The sequence below is a fragment of the Schistosoma haematobium genome, chromosome 3 (genome assembly GCF_000699445.3).
Source record: "Schistosoma haematobium chromosome 3, whole genome shotgun sequence".
Lineage (NCBI taxonomy): Eukaryota > Metazoa > Platyhelminthes > Trematoda > Strigeidida > Schistosomatidae > Schistosoma > Schistosoma haematobium.
Genome location: NC_067198.1, coordinates 10,132,019 through 10,149,773, shown reverse-complemented (window position 1 = coordinate 10,149,773; position 17,755 = coordinate 10,132,019). Strand labels below are relative to the sequence as shown.

Genomic DNA, 17,755 nt, shown 5'->3' with positions numbered 1-17,755 from the left:
CTATCCTGTCCGACATACTATGTATAGGTCTCCAAATTCTTATGTCATCAGTGAAGAGTAGAATGGATGATTTTGCTATAATTGGTAATTCATTTATATAAAGTAAAAAGAGAAGAGGACCGAAGATTGTACCTTAGGGAACTCCACTTTTTACAGGTACCCACGAGGAGAAAGCCCCATTTACCCTTATCCTTTGTCTCCTGTCATGCAGAAAGTTACTTATACAGTCTGAGACTGTATAATGGATTCCCAAACGTTCCAGTTTGAATTTAAGACCAGAGTGTGAGACTTTATCAAAGGCCTTACTTAGATCTATGAAGATCAGATCCACAGGAATATTCTGATCTTCTGCAGCAGCCCAATCTTTTCTTGCAATGAGAAGATTTGTCAAGCATGATAGGCCTCTCCGAAAACCATGTTGTTCCCTGGAGGGAAGATTATACCCTTCTAAATAGTTTATAGCAGATATCCGAATGATTTTTTCCATCAGTTTTACAGCTGCAATAGTTAAGCTAACGAGCCTATAGTTACTAACTAAATCCCTACTCCCAGCCTTATACGCCGGACTTATTATAGCGTCTTTCCAGTCTCTGGGCAGTCTGGACTGCCTTAGCGACATGTCAACCAGTGTCGCTAATGGTTCAGCAATTACATCTGACATGGGTTTCATAATCCTTAGGATGAATATAATCAGGAACACTGGACTTATCAGGTTTGAGATGCTGAAGTGGCCTTAAAACAGTACCTTTCTCTACGACTACAGTGTCTATCAGCGAGCCACCGCGATCACAGTGAATCGTTGATCGTTCCTCATTACCGATAGAAAAAATTTTACTGAAATATTCCGATTAAGCTTCAGCTGTTTCGGTATCACTTTCTGCCAAGATTAACGGATTTTCTTGCATCAAAAGTGGTGGACTTCCATCGCTTCTCTGAGTTCGCCTTTTTAAATATGAGAATAACCGTTTCGGACTGTATCTAGAATCCCTAACTAATTGTTTTTCATATGATCGTCTAGTCTTACTTATTAACGCTTTACAGGCATTCCTGATCTTACAATAACTGGATCTGTATTGTTCTAAGCCAGTAGAGCTAATCATATTCCGATGCTTCTTCCTTCTAAGAATTTTTCTGACTGGTTTAGTTATCCATGGTGGACCGTTATTCGGTCTTCGCGGTACCAGGTATGGTATGAACGAGGACGTAACTAAACTAAACTTACCTCTAAATACAGACCATGCATCTTCAAGTGATAAGCTAGTATCTACAAACCAGTCTGTCTTAGCAGCGCATTCCTGAATGGCTGATATGTTAGCTTTCCATACATTTGGGCGGGGTGTAACCTGATCGTATAACATGTCCCTAGTTCTAAACATGAATGACAAAACAGCGTAATCGCTGTTAACTAATAGCGGAAGAATATTTAGGTCGACAATATCCTCAGTCTCATGAGTGATTACCAAGTCCAACAGAGAAGAACCTTGGTTAGCACCAAAACGTGTGTTTGGATGCATACCGCACTGATGCTCGCTCCATTATTGTTATTAGGAACCTACTATCAAAGAAATTTATAGATCCTTCCGTGGTCATCTCAGTCCAACTAACATCAGGTGCAATAAAGTCTCCTATTACCAAGCATCTGGTATTTACACTACAAAGATAAACGTACTCTAAAATAGTCATCAGCTAAGCAGATTGGACTGCGATAGATGACACTGAGCATAAATGTACTAAATCCGATAGTCAACTTATGGCTAATGACTTCACAAGTACCGCTGTCATGGGATTCGCTAGCAGAGGAGCGGATATTTATATTATTGGCTATATATAACAGGACGCCACCTCCTTTTCTACATCCATGTCTATCACTCCTTAAGTGATGGTATCCGGATAATTCTGGAGTAATGTCTAAGTCCAAGACTAACCAAGTTTCTGTCGCTGCTACAATGAGTGGCCTTAATCTGTCCACTAATGCTTACAGTTGATAGAACTTGTTTCTTATACTACGAGCATTGTGATATAAAACTCCTAGGTAGAACGGCCTGTCCACACAGGCCTTGGTAACATTCGCTTCCATGACCTAACTATCCGAAAACCCACTAACCGGAAATTTTCCTCACCGCTTTGTTGACTGGTTTTTGGTACAGCTAGTGCTTTCTTCCTTTTCATTCTATCTTCGAGTGACATATCAGGTTTAATTCGGATGTCGGAATTGTCGTGTCAACGAGCACTACTTAACAGGAGATCCCGTTGCTTCTCCGATCTTGGGATTACCTTAAGGAGTCTACATGGTCGGGGTTCAACATTGTCTATTCTAACCAGTTTTTTGACCTGAACTCCTTTAGAGTTATCTGGTAAGATACTACGAATATATTCTCCCAGCTTTTCTAAATCATGTGCGTGTCTAATTTTGGGATCAGGGTCGTTTGACTCGAGCAATTTGCTCACAATAATATTCGATGATATTGGATTCTTCTCAGTCACGCTAGGGTGGGTTTCTCTCTTACTATCAGATTTTGGTAGTGCATTTTGTGACTTACAATAGGAGACCACCGATGACTTGCTAACCAGCTGAGTACTGCCTACAGCTCTTTTCTTTTCGTTTCCTCCGTACTGTAGTCCATTTTTCATCCTTCAGGACACCGGGACTATTTAGAGCGGTGACGGTTTTATCCAGATCTTCAGTTTTCACTAGAGGTGCATGGTTACCAATGTAAATGTCAGGTGGTACTTCTCCCCACGTTAACGTTAACGGAGATTTCACTTTTCCGTCAATCAAAGTCGAGTGTTTGAGGTGTCTCGTAACAGCAGATACTACACTGAGACATTCGTCACCGTCAGTGCTCGTGTTATCAGCGCATGCGCCATCGTTACAGGCCAAAGCAAATAGGCTCATAGCATCCTGTATTAGTAACGTCTTATTTGTACAGCAGAACATTCAAAGCCATTGTGAGTTAGGCTTCAAACATCTTTTGTATGGGGTGGGACTTAAACGGTTACACATCTTATGGAACCACTTTTTGCATTCATCACACTGCATTCCTTCCTCCACAGGGAACAAACAGTTTGGTTGTCCACATTTATGAGTACTACCAATCATTTTAGTCAGATTAAGGTGTAAAGCACAATATGATCACAATATGAACACAAGTGCCAGTCAATGAATAGAGGGGTACCACAAGACGAACTTTAGCAAGATTTCAAACCTTAACTAAAGTACTTTAATGCTTTTGATGCAACAATTACAAAAAAGCAAGGATAGTCACAACAAGTACAAAATCCCTGCTTGAAGAAGTGGGTAAACCACTGACACTGGAATGGGAAACAGTGTTATATTCCATCAACAACAATTTGAATAAATTAGAGATTGGATATTTGATGCATAATTTTGATTTTGTTTCGAAGGTCACTCGGACGTCCTCTAACATTATTTGATCTGGGATCATGTCTGTCGCATTATCTGAGTTATATGCTCTAGACAGTCTAGCAGTTGGAGACATCCCTACCATCAAGATAAATTGTGGTAATTAAATTTCACATTAAAGCTAAGAATCAGACACATTTTTGAGAACGCTACAAGATGTTAGTTTTCCTGACAAAGCTGGTGGGTTCACCTTTTCTGACTCAGCAGTTGCTTCGAAGAGTCGTTTTATTTTATGGTAAGATGAAAATTAATCCACATACTTTTAGGCGTTCACATGAAGACATGCTAGAGTTGCAAGAACTGTCTCTACATCATGACCTCCCAAATAATGTTATGAAAATCTCTTTCGGAGGTTCCGCTATAGTTGATTGCCAAATAGCTGAAACTCCTGAAAACATTGTGTGCCTTGTGTGCACTTCTCACGGGGCCTCACAGCTGATGTTCCCTCATCCACGTGTGGTAATGAAATAATAATAAACTTCAATATACATCTAGATTGCAACTTCTGTTCAACAGTCCATTATCGGTTGCAAAAGAAACGTCCATCATACTTTCCATCAAATAAAAGGGCTTCAGCCGATGAACATCCGTTGTGGAACAGCCTTTATTCAGAGTCATTCTGGTGTCTTGGTCTTTGCCTATGGATTGTCTACGGGTTCCATACTCGTTGCAAGAGTGAATCCACATAATTCTTCCGGTAAAGAGTCGTAACTAATGACATTACTTTATTTAACCCTTCATATTTTCTAAAGCAAACTGTTCCTAGCACAGACTGAGTTGTTGCAATTAGAGTTTATGTGGTTCTTTTTACGTTTTTTGTACCTACTTTTTTAGGACATTTAAAGGCTTCAAAATCTTAGTCTTCATAATAACATAGCTGATTCCCCACAAGCTTCTTTAGTTGTGATATCAACAATCGGATGGTATTAGGCATAAATTCAAACACTTATTGGGTTAATCATAATGCCTGTTGCGTATAATTTTGACCTAAGTTGTTTCGAATATTTCCTATGAACAATCAATTAAAAAAATTATTGATTATATACTTATGGTGTTATAATAGAAACTACATACACAATCCAGCAAAACGTAATACCACCATCCATAAAACATTTTGTGTGCGAATTACCAGAGGTGTGCCTCAGTGGTTAGAGTACTAGTTATATCACCGGCCCTCATACTTATTTGGATTTGGATTTGGTGAATTAGTTAGAAGAAACATGTAGATATATTGGTTTATTTATTTAAGTTCTATTGACCACTTTAGTAGTGAAGTAATTAAAATTTCTCATACTTTTCGTTTTACCCACAGAAGTCACTGAAGTTTTTGAGCTATGTCAAACTTCAATGATTCAGAAGATATGGTGCGGTATTACGCCGTTTTCTAGGTAATTCTCATGTTCTAATATATTTTTAATTTCAGCAAAAACGACAACGATTCTTCTTCCTCACCACTAGACATAAGTTTTTTGAGTCTTGGATCCGATGAGTACTTCCTAGCCACTGTTTGCAAAGATCACCGTTTGAGGATATGGGACCTCAAGGCAAGTATTATTCTTTTCCACTTTGTCACCAAGCTGTTCCCGTTTCTTAATGTTTGTGGTGTATCTTATCAATCGTTACTGATGCTTTTACTCAACTATTTATAACAAGATTAATGCCCCTGATATTTCCATATTTATTTATGATTATTTATTATTTATTTGAACACACAAATATTGGTACAAGGGGCAACAAATACATATGCTCCACACAAAACAATGAGCATGAGGGAAAAAAGGTAAGGAACGTAAAAGAAAAAAAAAAGAGGAACAATAACGACCAGATTAGTGTAAGGTAGTGTAATAATAATATTAATGGGGGAAACGGACAGGTACAACTAGAGAGAATTCTTTCAGGTAAGGAAGATACAACCACTTTTTATGAAGAAAGTAAAGGAAGGTTACAGCAGGATCGCCACTGGCTTCTATTCTGAGCCATATCTGATAACTTCTCTAGCCACTGTGTTGCACCATCTCTCGGACCCCAGTCAGGGAGTCATGAACGACCAACACAAGCCAGCCCTTTGCAGCTTTCTTTCATACCCCGACACCATGTCATAAACTGATCACCTCTCCGCTTTTTCCAACCAGTCCAGGCGTCGGCAAATAATGCGCGGTGAGGAATTCTCTGGGACGACATTCGCAGAAAATATCCAAGCCACCGAAGTCGACGTTTCAAGATAGTAACACTAATTGACATATCGTCTCTGTCCGGACAAACGATGCCGAACTTTTGCATTACTAACATAGTGTTGCCACTGGATGTCAACGATAGTCAAACACAGAGAGTCGTCTAACATCCTCAACTCGGAGAGGCCACGTTTCACAAGCATACAGCAGAACTGCTCTCACCGACGCGTTGTAGATCCGACCTTTTACAGCCAGACTAACATCACGAAGGTGCCAAAAATGGTCCAGATTGGCATAAGACGCTCTGGCTCTCATTATACGTGAATCGATCTCATCACTCACGCCACCACCAGCGCTTATTTAGCTACCTAGGTACACGACTACTTCTATCTACTCACCATCCAGGGTAAGCATTATCGCACAGTAAGACGACATCATCCGCATACTCTAGGTCGGGAAGTATTTCTCCAGGCAACAGATCCACACCGCCATTACTTACACCCATCAGAGCTGTTTCCAGAATGTCATCGATGGCAAAGTTGAAGAGGAATGGTGAGATTGGGCAACACTGCCTAACCCCACTGCTTGAATGAAACAATGGATAAAGGTGGTTGTATACCCTCATTCTGCCTGAAGTGTTTGTATGTAGGGTCTTTAGGATGTTAATAAACTTCTCAGGCACACCCTTCTTCAATAGACAGTCCCAGAGAACAGTTTTGTCCAACGAATCGAAGGCAACCCTGATGTTAAGGAACGTTACGATTGTTGGTCTGTGATAAGTATGACAGTGTTCTAACATTTGGCGGAGAGTGAAGATATGATCGATACATCCTCGACCAGAACGAAAATCAGCCTGCTCCTCGCGAGTCAATCTTTCTTGGGTTTTGAATAACCTACTGCTTAGCTGTCGAAACTAAATTCGATGAGGTTGGATTCAAGATGTCGCGTCATTGATTCAAAATAAGGTCATTCAATTAATAATGTTTCCCTGAATTTTATCTACAATTCGGCCGGCGTTTAAATAGCGAGTATTCACTTCGCTACAAACTGTAGATCTTATTTTATAAGCTCAGATACTCATGTCTTTCATGCAGATTTTACTGTTTTCTCAATTTATGCATTTTTTATATTAATTTAGTATCGCAGCTGTTTTGTTGCATTAGATCTTCTGGAGGTTTTACCCAAGACGTTTGGTCTTGATTCTACTTATGATCCATCTGCATCACACTCGATGTTTGCACCTGGTTTGTGTCACCGTCTATCTTCCTATCCCGCATCTGATCGTGGTATCACATTAGTTGTATACATGTCTATGTGTTTGTCTTCATCCAACAGCATTAGTTTCGATACTACCCCTTCTGAGGAAGTAAATTCAAGCTACTGGTGTTGGATGCATCTGGATATCAACAAAGCTCTAAGTCGTAATCGAGAAAGTTTAAGTGTACTAAGAGTAGAACCACTATTTCAACCTTCGTGGGGAAATAACGCAGAGTTATGGCCACACAAGAGTGGTCTGAACATGTTGCCTAAAATGAAAAGACCAGATGTTAGTGTTTTGGATTTTATTCCTTCACAAGTAATCCAGAGACCAGGCTGTTTAGATGATTCGTCTGAAAGCAGAAAAAAGCATAAAAAAGCTCTCGGTAAATACCAATCTTTTTTTAAAAAAATATCTTACTTTATGTAGTTAAAATTTTATGTTTTTACTTGTCTACGTGTCACTCCTGGTCATATCAAAGAGCTCTATAAAACATCCAAATACTTAATAATTTTGTTTCCATACACCTAGAAGTAAGAAATGTTTCGTGAGGCCCAGGAGTTTCAGGATGATTATCATCATACTAAAGTCTAATTTTAAGGGCGAATTAAGGCATAAAATATATTCCCTACTGACCAACATTACTTGCATCAAAATATCACGAGAGCTAGAACAGTACCATGCTACGTTTTCTGAAGTAGCAGGTGGTATTTTGAAGTATCTACCTCTGTTATAATTTATCTTATTACAACGCAGCTGCTTTTATTGATTAGTATTGGACACCACTTCATTCGACTAGTCCTCAAGCCAGAACACAGTCGAACAAGAATGAAATTATATTCCAAATAACTGGAGTAGATGAAAGTCGGAATCACAACAAGAAAAGCGTTAGCATGTTTGTAATATTTACATAAGAAGATTCTAGTGTCTTCTCCAAGTATCCACTGGCGCTGATTGGATAAGAAATAGTCAGTCAGTGTGCCCCAACACAATCCTCTATGGAACATTCCTTAATCCAATCTATATCCCGCTAATAACTTTCGAACCATTGAGTTGTAAGTCTCACCAAATGGTCAGTAGGGCAACTTCAGGCAATACATTTTTCGGTATATTGTTCTCGTGGCGGGGGTGTTGTTTACGAAAATGAGAGGACGGAAAGCGAATGGCCGGCGCTTTAACCGGATCCAAAAACAATGGTGCACATGGGCTCCAGTATCCTGCGGGAACAAATGGTTTATGAACCAATTGTTGGTCACCGGCTTCCATGGGGCTGTATCTCCTTACGATGCTCCACTGCCTTGTGGATCAGACCTTTAGATCGAAGGCTCGGGGTGTGGCTCCTTATGAAAACCACCTACTTCGGTTAGGGCACCCGGGCAGTCTCACAGCCCTCACACATATCGAATTAGATTTGTGTGGCTCATATCTATTTGGTGCCTCCTTGTACCAATATCTATGTGTTAAAATAAATAAATAAAAATAAAAAATATTGTGCCCAAAGAAGCTTCACAGATCATTCGTTCATGTAGAATTTTATAGACCATGTGTTTCAATAGGTTTAGATCAGACTTTTGATTTCCCTGGGTGAACTTTCTTTGCTCATCAATCTGATTTAAACATCGGGCATTCGTTTTCATTCTCGCTTTAGTTAAATCATTCCTGTCATTTGATGTGTCGTATAGAATTTCCTTGTAAACAAATACACGTTTGTAACCGTGTGTGAATGGACTATCCTTACATTGACTACACCGGGTTGTTCGGGAGCCATTCCTACAATCGCTTCTTCTGACTTTTCCCTTTTAATACGAATCATGGGCTATACATATTATTATTACTGCTAGTTTATAAATGTCAAATTTGCATGCGATTCAATATTCACAGGTTTAATATAACTACATAAACTTCTTTTAGGCGGGATATGGTGGATAGCACACCAAACAAACGCTGAAGACACTGAGATGGACAGTAATTACTTTGTCAGGTGGACAGAAATTCAAAACCCAGATTGTGATACTAAAAAACGTAGGGGAACTATTTCAGCTTTCCCTCCTGGTGTAAATCTTCTTGAACCTGTGCCTAGCTGGTATAAACATCCTACTTATTTAACACAATCCTCAGATGATAGCCCAACAGACAATCTATGGGATGAATCTAGTGTTGATGTTCAGTTACATATATTTTTGGATCAACTTTTTCACCCTGGTTGTCTGTCCTGGTTTGCGATTGCAAATGCATTCAAAGTAAGTTTTTTTTCATTTTTCTCATGGATACTTGTTTATCCCCCATCTTAAAGTTTACCTTGGTTAAACTACATTACATAATGACGTTTAACATCAAGTAAATTTTATCGTGGTTTTACTCAACCAAGGAGATATACCATTTTCCTCGGTTTATTCATTTCGAAAAACAATTGAGTTGGTAGCTTACCTATTAAGAAACCCATCAAAAAATCGGGTTAGAACCCTGCGTCACTTATTTTAGTTTGGGTAGTATAGTTAATTCACTAGCCTACACAAATCGCGTGATTCAGCGCCAAGTAAATAAATCTGCACTTAGTTACTGAATTGCACTACTAGCTCATAAACTTGGTCGCAGTTCGTGATGTTCTTTGTGTAAATTTATGTGTCTACTTTTCTGACCACTCGTCTATAACACTAGTTAGGTGTCAACATACTTATTTACGGTTGTGTCTACGTGTTCGTTTAAATGATTTCTCTACAAATCACTATTATTAAGTATCTTCGGAGGACTGATTGGATTCTATAGATTAGGCGGTATGTAAGTTGAATGTCGACCTCTGTTCCCAGGAGAGAATGATATACGTAATTTTCGATCGCTATTTTTGCTATTAGTTGTGTGGACCTTTTGATGTTGTTTCACAGGATCATATTGAGTGATGGAGTGGACTCTGTTGTAATCTATTCACATTAAAAAATCCCTCAGTAAAAATTTACAATAATCTCTTACGACTTACAAAATTATGAAGAGAATCTAATTTTCACCAAGGTTTGTATTTTGTTTTATATCTTATCTGACTAATAGTTAGCTTGGTTCTTCCTTTGTACTAACTGAACCTTTAAAGCATCATTATTTTTTTGACTACGTTTCTTGGTTAAATTCATGTTTTTAGTCACTTTGTGAAAGTTATTCACTCTTGGATTGTGATTCAGTGTTCACCGTCAGTAATCTTCATGAAATGCGTATTTTTATACATCGAACTTTGTTGGATAAGGTTAGTTTCTCGTTGTTGGTTTTTAATTACCTTTCATATACATAAATATGCGTGTTAAACCAAATGGTAAAGTCATAGTACATAGTCATTAACAATTTTCACGATGAAAGTTTATGGATTCTCATGGTATTCTGACCATCTTATGTTGACACTTTCTGAAAAAATGAACTAAACAAACATGTCACTGTTTATTACTCAGAGATCAGTTAATTGCAAATATCCTAATTTTACAGGAGCTCAGTGGTAACGTCTTAAATCTGAATGACACGGGGTCGAATTCAATAGGGAGCTCCAGTTCCCTCAAAATTACAAGTAGACCTTGCCAACTGCTGTAAATAACATTCTCGCCATCTGAATTTTCGGGAATCGATCTCCTACCAAGAGGTCCACTTATCGACTTAGGATAAGCAAATGACAGCCCTGTTTGGTAACGACACTGATAAAATAGTCTTATGGTAGCACTGAGCAACAATACCAGGAAGTTTGGGATACGTTTCTCCCACCCTCCTAAATGCAAGTTGTTGCTTCAGGACTGGCCTGCGTCAACACTTGAACTAAGGATAGGGAGTCAAGTAGTCGAACGCGTTGACAACTTCACTTATCTTGGAAGTCTGATCAGTCCTAATAAGTTGGTGTCTGACGAAATCTCAGCACGAAGTCGAAAGCTCGTTTGGCTTTCGTCAACTTACGTCACCTACGGCAAAGGCGAGATATCCGTCTGTCAATAAAAGGACGAATTTACTGCGCAGTAGTTTGTTCTGTTTTAATTTATGGCTGCGAAACGTGGCCATTAAGAGTAGAAGATACTCGTAAGTTGCTAGTATTCGATCACAGATGTTTTAGAAATATTACTGGCATCAGCTGGGATCAACGGGTAAGTAGTAGTGAGGTCAGACGCCAGGGTATCAGGGATGAGGTTTTGAATCTTCACCGAGTGAGATGGTTGGGCCACGTGTTGCGTATGCCTGAACACCGATTACCACGGCGCGCAATGCTGAATAGTGTTGGGGATGTTTGGACGAAAGTTAGGGGTGGCCAAACCAAGATGTAGTGTCAGTCCTTGAAGTCACTAACTTCTAGTCTGAGCCATGTTGGTAGATGCAGACTACTTGGTTGGGGTCCGCGTGACTATCATAACCAATGTTTAGAGACTGTGTGAAATGACTCAGAAGAGATCACAATGGCGTGGGCAGATACACTCTGTCTTCCCTTAAGCTGTGAGACTACTTTATACCTTTCCATAAACTGATTCTCCTTATATTATATCTTTATATGCAATCTCTCTTTTACGTATTACTACCATTGAAGTAGATACTTCAATGAATTTGGCGTTCATCTTGTTGTGCTAATGAGGTGTAACAACTTGAACCGATGCATATATGTACCTGGTCTTACATTGTAGATGACTGACGGACTTATAGTTGTAGCTCACTCAATTGCTTTCATTATGACTAATTATTTCTCCTTCTGGCAGCTAATTCCAAATCTCGATCATGCTGGTTTCAAAACAATGTTAAAGACATTTTATGCTACGGCTATTGATTATCATGAACATGGTTTGCAACCTTTAGGATTATTACGTTTAGGTACTGCGGATACTACTACTACTACTAATGGTAGTAGTACATCAGAAAAGATGTTTCCCAATGAAGATGATACTGTTATAGTTATTCGTCGATGGGGATTTTCTGTTCTACGTCATTTACAAGATGTGGAAATTCTATTATGGAATAATGCACCTCCTTTAATTAATCGAATGCAATCACGTAAGTACTCTTCGAGTTTTTTTTTCTAGTTTGGTGTTATATGTATTGTTGCGAGTAACTCTACTAAAATGTTGATGGACATTTTCAGCTTATTTCTGGAGATATTTTTTTGCACCATGTAATAAACCGCACCTGATGCATGAGGTCTAATAGTATTACTAAGTAGTCCAAAGTGGAATATATAAATTGGGTTGGAAGTTTCCAAGTTCATATCATTGAATCATATCTCTGTCTGCATGTATTTACTATTCACTATGTTGTGATGATGAATACTACCGTATATTTAGGTTAATAGTTCTCAATTTAATTATCTTTAATGGAGGCATCAAGTTGGTTAATTATGAGTTTAATCGTTGTTTTTCTAAAGAGAATTGATCAGTCAATTAATCAGCTTATAAACCCTCATCAATTGAATTGGTTTGCATCCGTGTCACACATGCTCAGCCACCTGTTTGAATATGAAAGTTAAGTAGCATGGATGTAAGCTGAAATAAATAAACAGTTGGTCAGATAATGACATGACATCTTTCCATGAAGTAGTTCACCGTTTTTTACGTCTTTCTGGGAGATCCAAGCTTCCTTGTCTTTGGCGTTGATAAGATAATTTGTTACCTATGGTTGGAAACCGTCAATGATTTGAGTCAAACTCGATCTCAGTGATTGACCTATTCATTGATTACTCTTCTTAAAATCTTAAGCTTTATATTCTTTGGTTTCCATTCTTCATCCTTCTCAACAATCCTCTTACCTTATATTCTTCTTCCTATTATTATTATTATTATTATTATTATTATTATTATTATTATTATTATTATTATTATTATGTGATATTTTCACACTTCCTCTCTTTTCGTTATATGTTTTCGAATTCATTGGCGTAAAGTACAACACCTCATGACCAGCACTTATATATTTTTACGTTATATCTGGATTAGTTTACCCTTAAGAAGTATCCGAAGTAGTTAATCATACATAGTACGCATTGAAGTAAGATTGTCATTGATTGTTACCACATTACGTCAATACAGAGAGATGAACTTATCAAAATGAAAGGCGAAGGAGTTGAAATAATGGTAGCATCAATTATATTACTGGAAAAGAGAATAGAAAATGAATAATGTATGTAAAATATTCAGAGGAAGATAAAATATGAATGTATCTACGCCACTGTGACCGATTCTCAGCCATGCATGCCATCTGTAATCTCCAACTATTGTTCACGATTATCTCCCAACCAAGTAGTATATACTTATCGATACATCCCAGATCAACAGTCAAAGACTTCATGGGCTGATTCCACGTTTAGCTTTCTGCCGACCTACTTCTATCACTCACCATTAGACGTTAAAGTAGGCAGTACTTGGACATACGTAAGACATGTCTCAGTCACCTTAGTTGATAAAGATTTTCAGCCTCGTCAACCAAATTACTAATTTTGACAACAGTTATGTAGTTTTATATATTCACAAGTTTTCCAGATTAGAATAATCTGAGGTTTGAATGAGACTACTTCATATATATATATATTCTAGGGATTCTATCTCTATTTTCCTTTAGCTCATCTTGATACAAAAGTAAACACACAAAACATCGTTGATCTAACTACGGACTGTAGAAAGATCCTGCATATTCTCCAAGCTCAACCTCAATGGCCTCATCGGAAAGCTAATCTTTTTGATCGTACGAAATCCAATTTAAACGTCAGCCCATTAGTATTAGTTGAACAAATAATGTAAGTGTCTCTCAGTAAGCTTTTTCGTTTTCTTCTTAATCCTCCTTTATGGGCAAATAGGATATCCAATGTAGTTTTTAATGCTGTTTTTTCGTGTTTGGCGGTTAAATCTACCCGTTCAACAGTACGATAAATTACTTGATGTCATGCTTGAAAAAAAACGCTACAAGGTAGAGTTCCCTCACCAACTTAAAAATACAGCCATTGGCCAGTTATTATCGAATTGTTCATGTTCAACTCTCTATTCTTACTACCATGTGAAAGTTAGTGAATCTGAACACGTTACCATGCACAGGCCGTGAATCATCTACATATAAGGAATTTCATTTCAGTATCAAACTGAAATCCTAAACGTCATATATGGCACTTCACGTGTTTAGTTTCAACTAACTACTCATTCACCAATTACTTGGTTATGTGCAACACTCTGATGGCTTTTGATATTACTCAACTGCCCAAAGCGAAGTAAATGAAGATGGTTTCAAACCTGGAACAAAGTGGATGAAAGCCAAACGTCTTAACCAGTAAGATACTGCCTATTTGGCATGTTTTTCAATGTTCTAGCTACACTATTTGTGTCCCACTTGATTTCATATTTAAGAGCTCTTTTAAGCTTTATACCTAATGACATTCTGAAAAACTATATATATATATATATATATATATATATATATATATATATATATATATATATATATATATCATTATTCTAGATCAAACAAACTTTGAACTTTTTGGACGTTCAGCTAAGTAAAATAAAATTGATGGAGATATATGTTAGTTTTCAAACCCAGTCTTCACGAGACTGAAAACCTTTTAGAAATTAAGAATTATTTCCTTTTTGTTGTCCTTTCCTGTATGTGTTATTATGTCATATTCCCTGTCGTCCGTAGGGTAGATATTTATATCTTACTTGATGAGAGCTTATCCTAGTCCCTGTATAAGTTAGAACTGTTCAGCTGCAATCGGACGACATTAAACCATGGTCTTATGATCATTAAAAATCAATTAACTAACTGAAACTAAGAATAATTCTTAAAGTTAGTCACATTGTCTCGAACTTTCACATCTGTAGTCATTTAAGGTGAAGAGAAAATACTGTAAGGAACAACACGTGTCCAGGTTAAATTGTTACTTTTGAAAATACCATCACTGAAAATCTATACCATTGAACCACTTGAGTTCATCATATGATACTTTTTTCCCTAGTGAAGAACTCGATCAAATCAATGAATGTTGGCTACCTCCGCCTATTATTTCATCTGTAAAATTTAAAAGCCCATTTTGTACTGGCTCTCTGTCCAATTCACATCTCACTGCTGTCATGTATTTATTATCGCTTTTGGATAATTGTGATATTATGAATAAAAGTGTTCAGCCTTTACAAAGCTTATTCGATATGGATACTAATTCAACGTATGAAGATATGGAAATAACTAATCAATCGTGGTATAATAATAGTAGATCTATGGGAGAGAGAAGTAAGTCAGTTCTTGGTGAGAAATTCTGTTCTTGTTGTTTTCTGGATTTGACTAAAACCTCTGACTGTAACATTAAGTAGTAACTTAAGCTTCATCTTCATAGGGAGCATTATCTTCAAGACTCCATATACACCTTTCTAATTAAAGTCAATTAGAATAAAATCTAACTGTTAAACCCACCGAAATAGTTCACTAGAGGCCATTTGAAGTCATTTGACCGAATTTCTCAAGATGATTCTACAATAAAACTGATAATTAACTTCTGTTAAAACGAACTCAAATGCAGAGTGAAAAACTCACCAGCGACAGTCAACATGCAACATAAACAAGCAAAAAGAGACCAATTCAATATTATAGCTAGATCGGAACATTGTGTATTAAACGATAGTAGGACAATTAGTTTCAGATAAACTAATGAAATACAGAAAGAAAGTAGTGGAGTTATGATGCATATGTCACCCACAATATTTTTCCCCGGTCTCCTTCAATCACTTTACATAGTCCCTATTTATCAAAATGAGATATGTCTTTCCAACATGATTCCTGATGTTAATGAAATCCTTTGTTTACTTGAACATACATTTGATAACTCACCGCTGTATAAGTTTTCATTCAGTTTTGATTAGTTGATTAGTACCACTTATTATTTTGTGTATACGTTAGACCGATTTCATAACCTACTTGATTCAAGTATCCTGAAATATGGGGGATAGGGTACACATTATTTGAGCGCCTCAATCGAATTCAGTAAAAGCTAGTTTTTTTAGCATGCTTCTCAATCTTTCAAAAGAACGTTCTTATACTGGTGACATCACCTATCTGGTCAACTGAAAGGATAAGTATTATTTTGTTTCGGTTACTGTATCTAAAGAAATATTGAGGAGAACTTTATTCATAATAATATTGTTAGTGTAAGTGGTTTTTGAATTTTTTGAATTTCATAGTTTACATCTTAAACTGACCATAGTTAGACAATCATTAAAGACCAGAAAGTCCACTGTACAGTCATTTCTTCTTAGTATGGGACAACTCAGCAGAGCTCATCCATGACCTCAGAGGTGGTCGAGCACACTATCTTCGGGTATAACAGCTGAAGCCCGACTTTTAGGTTTCTCAGTTGGTATATAATAGCATACAAGTTTAACTTCGATCGTTTCGCAATACTGTGCAACCAACCAGTTGTGAAGTTCAACCATGCCGGGTTTGAGGCTACTGCTCACTAGTGACGTTATAGTGTGACTAGAGTGTGTTGCAAAGTGACTTCGTTTAGGCTTGCAAAAAGCTTGGTACAGACTCAGTGACTTAAGTACTAGCCGTAAGACCCTATAGTTCTGAGCTCGATCTTTGGTGATTTGTGAATAAGCACTGTTGAGGTGCTTCATACTTAATAGGCAGATAAAACGGTTCAGTGCTTCCTGGCTTTCAATAGTTAGTCTAATTAATATCAGTTCGTAATGTAAACTATACAATAATAATATCTTTCTCAAATTTTAATTCTGTCTAATGTGTACTTTCAATTATTATTTCAACAACAAAACAAAACAAAGCAGGTTCTTTCATCCCAACAAATGGTCAAACAATTGATAAAGAAACTAAGAAATTTACTAAAAATCTTTCTAATTCATGTGTACAGTTTGTACGTTTATCACTTGCTCAATCTACTGAAACTCGTATTTTATTTTCATTCGCTTTATTAATTTTAATACGACGTAATGAGCTTGCTTCAAATGGTTTAATCATGTTACGTAATAATAATAATAATGCCGATGAGGATGATATTGAAGATGATGATTGTTCAACTGATAAACAACCGAAAGGTATAGATATCAACTGGCATAGTAATGCAAAAAATAGACTTGTCTCATTGATTCAAAGTCTTGGATTTTTACATAATTTGACAGTTGTTCGTGTACGGCCTACTCCTGATATGGATAAATTGTAAGTTGTATTTATTTAACGGTTAAAATAAAGTTCTATTCTCTAATGACTAAATGTTTTTGAATAATAACCATCCTTTAAATATATAGTGTTTTTTGTTTTGGTACAACAGGGTAATTGGCTGATTTGTAAATGGTAACTTTGAGTTGGATATCTTTGAATGTAAAATAAACTTCTTCGTTAATGAATTAATACACTATTTTTTTGCCATAAGTCCAACGCTAACTCGTTTAACATCAAGGTTAAAGTTTCGTGTGATGATGTGATTTACTTCATAAACTTTATACTACAAAATAAATATGTGAGGAAATTACTGATATTCAGTGTTCAATAATTATAGGTACTTCGAAGAAGTAAACAATATTGCCTAAACTGTTTATTTATTTAAACACATAAATATTGGTGCAAGGAGGCAACAAATATGTATGCTCCACACAAATCATTCTATTTGTGTAGGGGCTGGAATACTGCCCGGGTGCCCAACCCGGAACATGGTTTTCCTAGGGGGGCCACACCCGGAGCCCTCGACTTAAAGGTCTAATCCACAAGGCAGTGAAACAACGTTAGGAGATGCAGTCCCATAATAGCGAGTGACCAATAATAAGTTCATACGCCATTTTTTCACTCAGGATCATGGAGCCCATGCGCACCATTGGTTTAGAGTGAGGGTTTTTCAACTCCCCTAGGTGAATCCTCCATATTCACCAACCCGGTTAAAGCGTCGGTTATTCGCTTTTGGTCCTCTAAATTTCA

The 17,755-nt window shown here is 37.2% G+C and overlaps 1 protein-coding gene across 1 annotated transcript in view; it reads left to right on the top strand.

Moving 5' to 3' along the window:
* Positions 1–3,382: 3,382 nt before the first annotated feature.
* Positions 3,383–17,755, top strand: part of MS3_00010576 (uncharacterized protein) — a 33,704-nt gene continuing 19,331 nt past the window's right edge. The window contains exons 1-13 of the mRNA XM_051218951.1: positions 3,383–3,523; positions 3,557–3,659; positions 3,691–3,883; positions 3,920–4,121; positions 4,737–4,812; positions 4,848–4,968; positions 6,734–7,238; positions 8,765–9,093; positions 9,984–10,085; positions 11,560–11,851; positions 13,409–13,583; positions 14,793–15,064; positions 16,615–17,002. Of these exons, the coding sequence (XP_051068908.1) occupies positions 3,445–3,523; positions 3,557–3,659; positions 3,691–3,883; positions 3,920–4,121; positions 4,737–4,812; positions 4,848–4,968; positions 6,734–7,238; positions 8,765–9,093; positions 9,984–10,085; positions 11,560–11,851; positions 13,409–13,583; positions 14,793–15,064; positions 16,615–17,002 (2,837 nt within the window). The 5' untranslated portion in view covers positions 3,383–3,444. The remainder of the gene's footprint in view (positions 3,524–3,556; positions 3,660–3,690; positions 3,884–3,919; positions 4,122–4,736; positions 4,813–4,847; positions 4,969–6,733; positions 7,239–8,764; positions 9,094–9,983; positions 10,086–11,559; positions 11,852–13,408; positions 13,584–14,792; positions 15,065–16,614; positions 17,003–17,755) is intronic.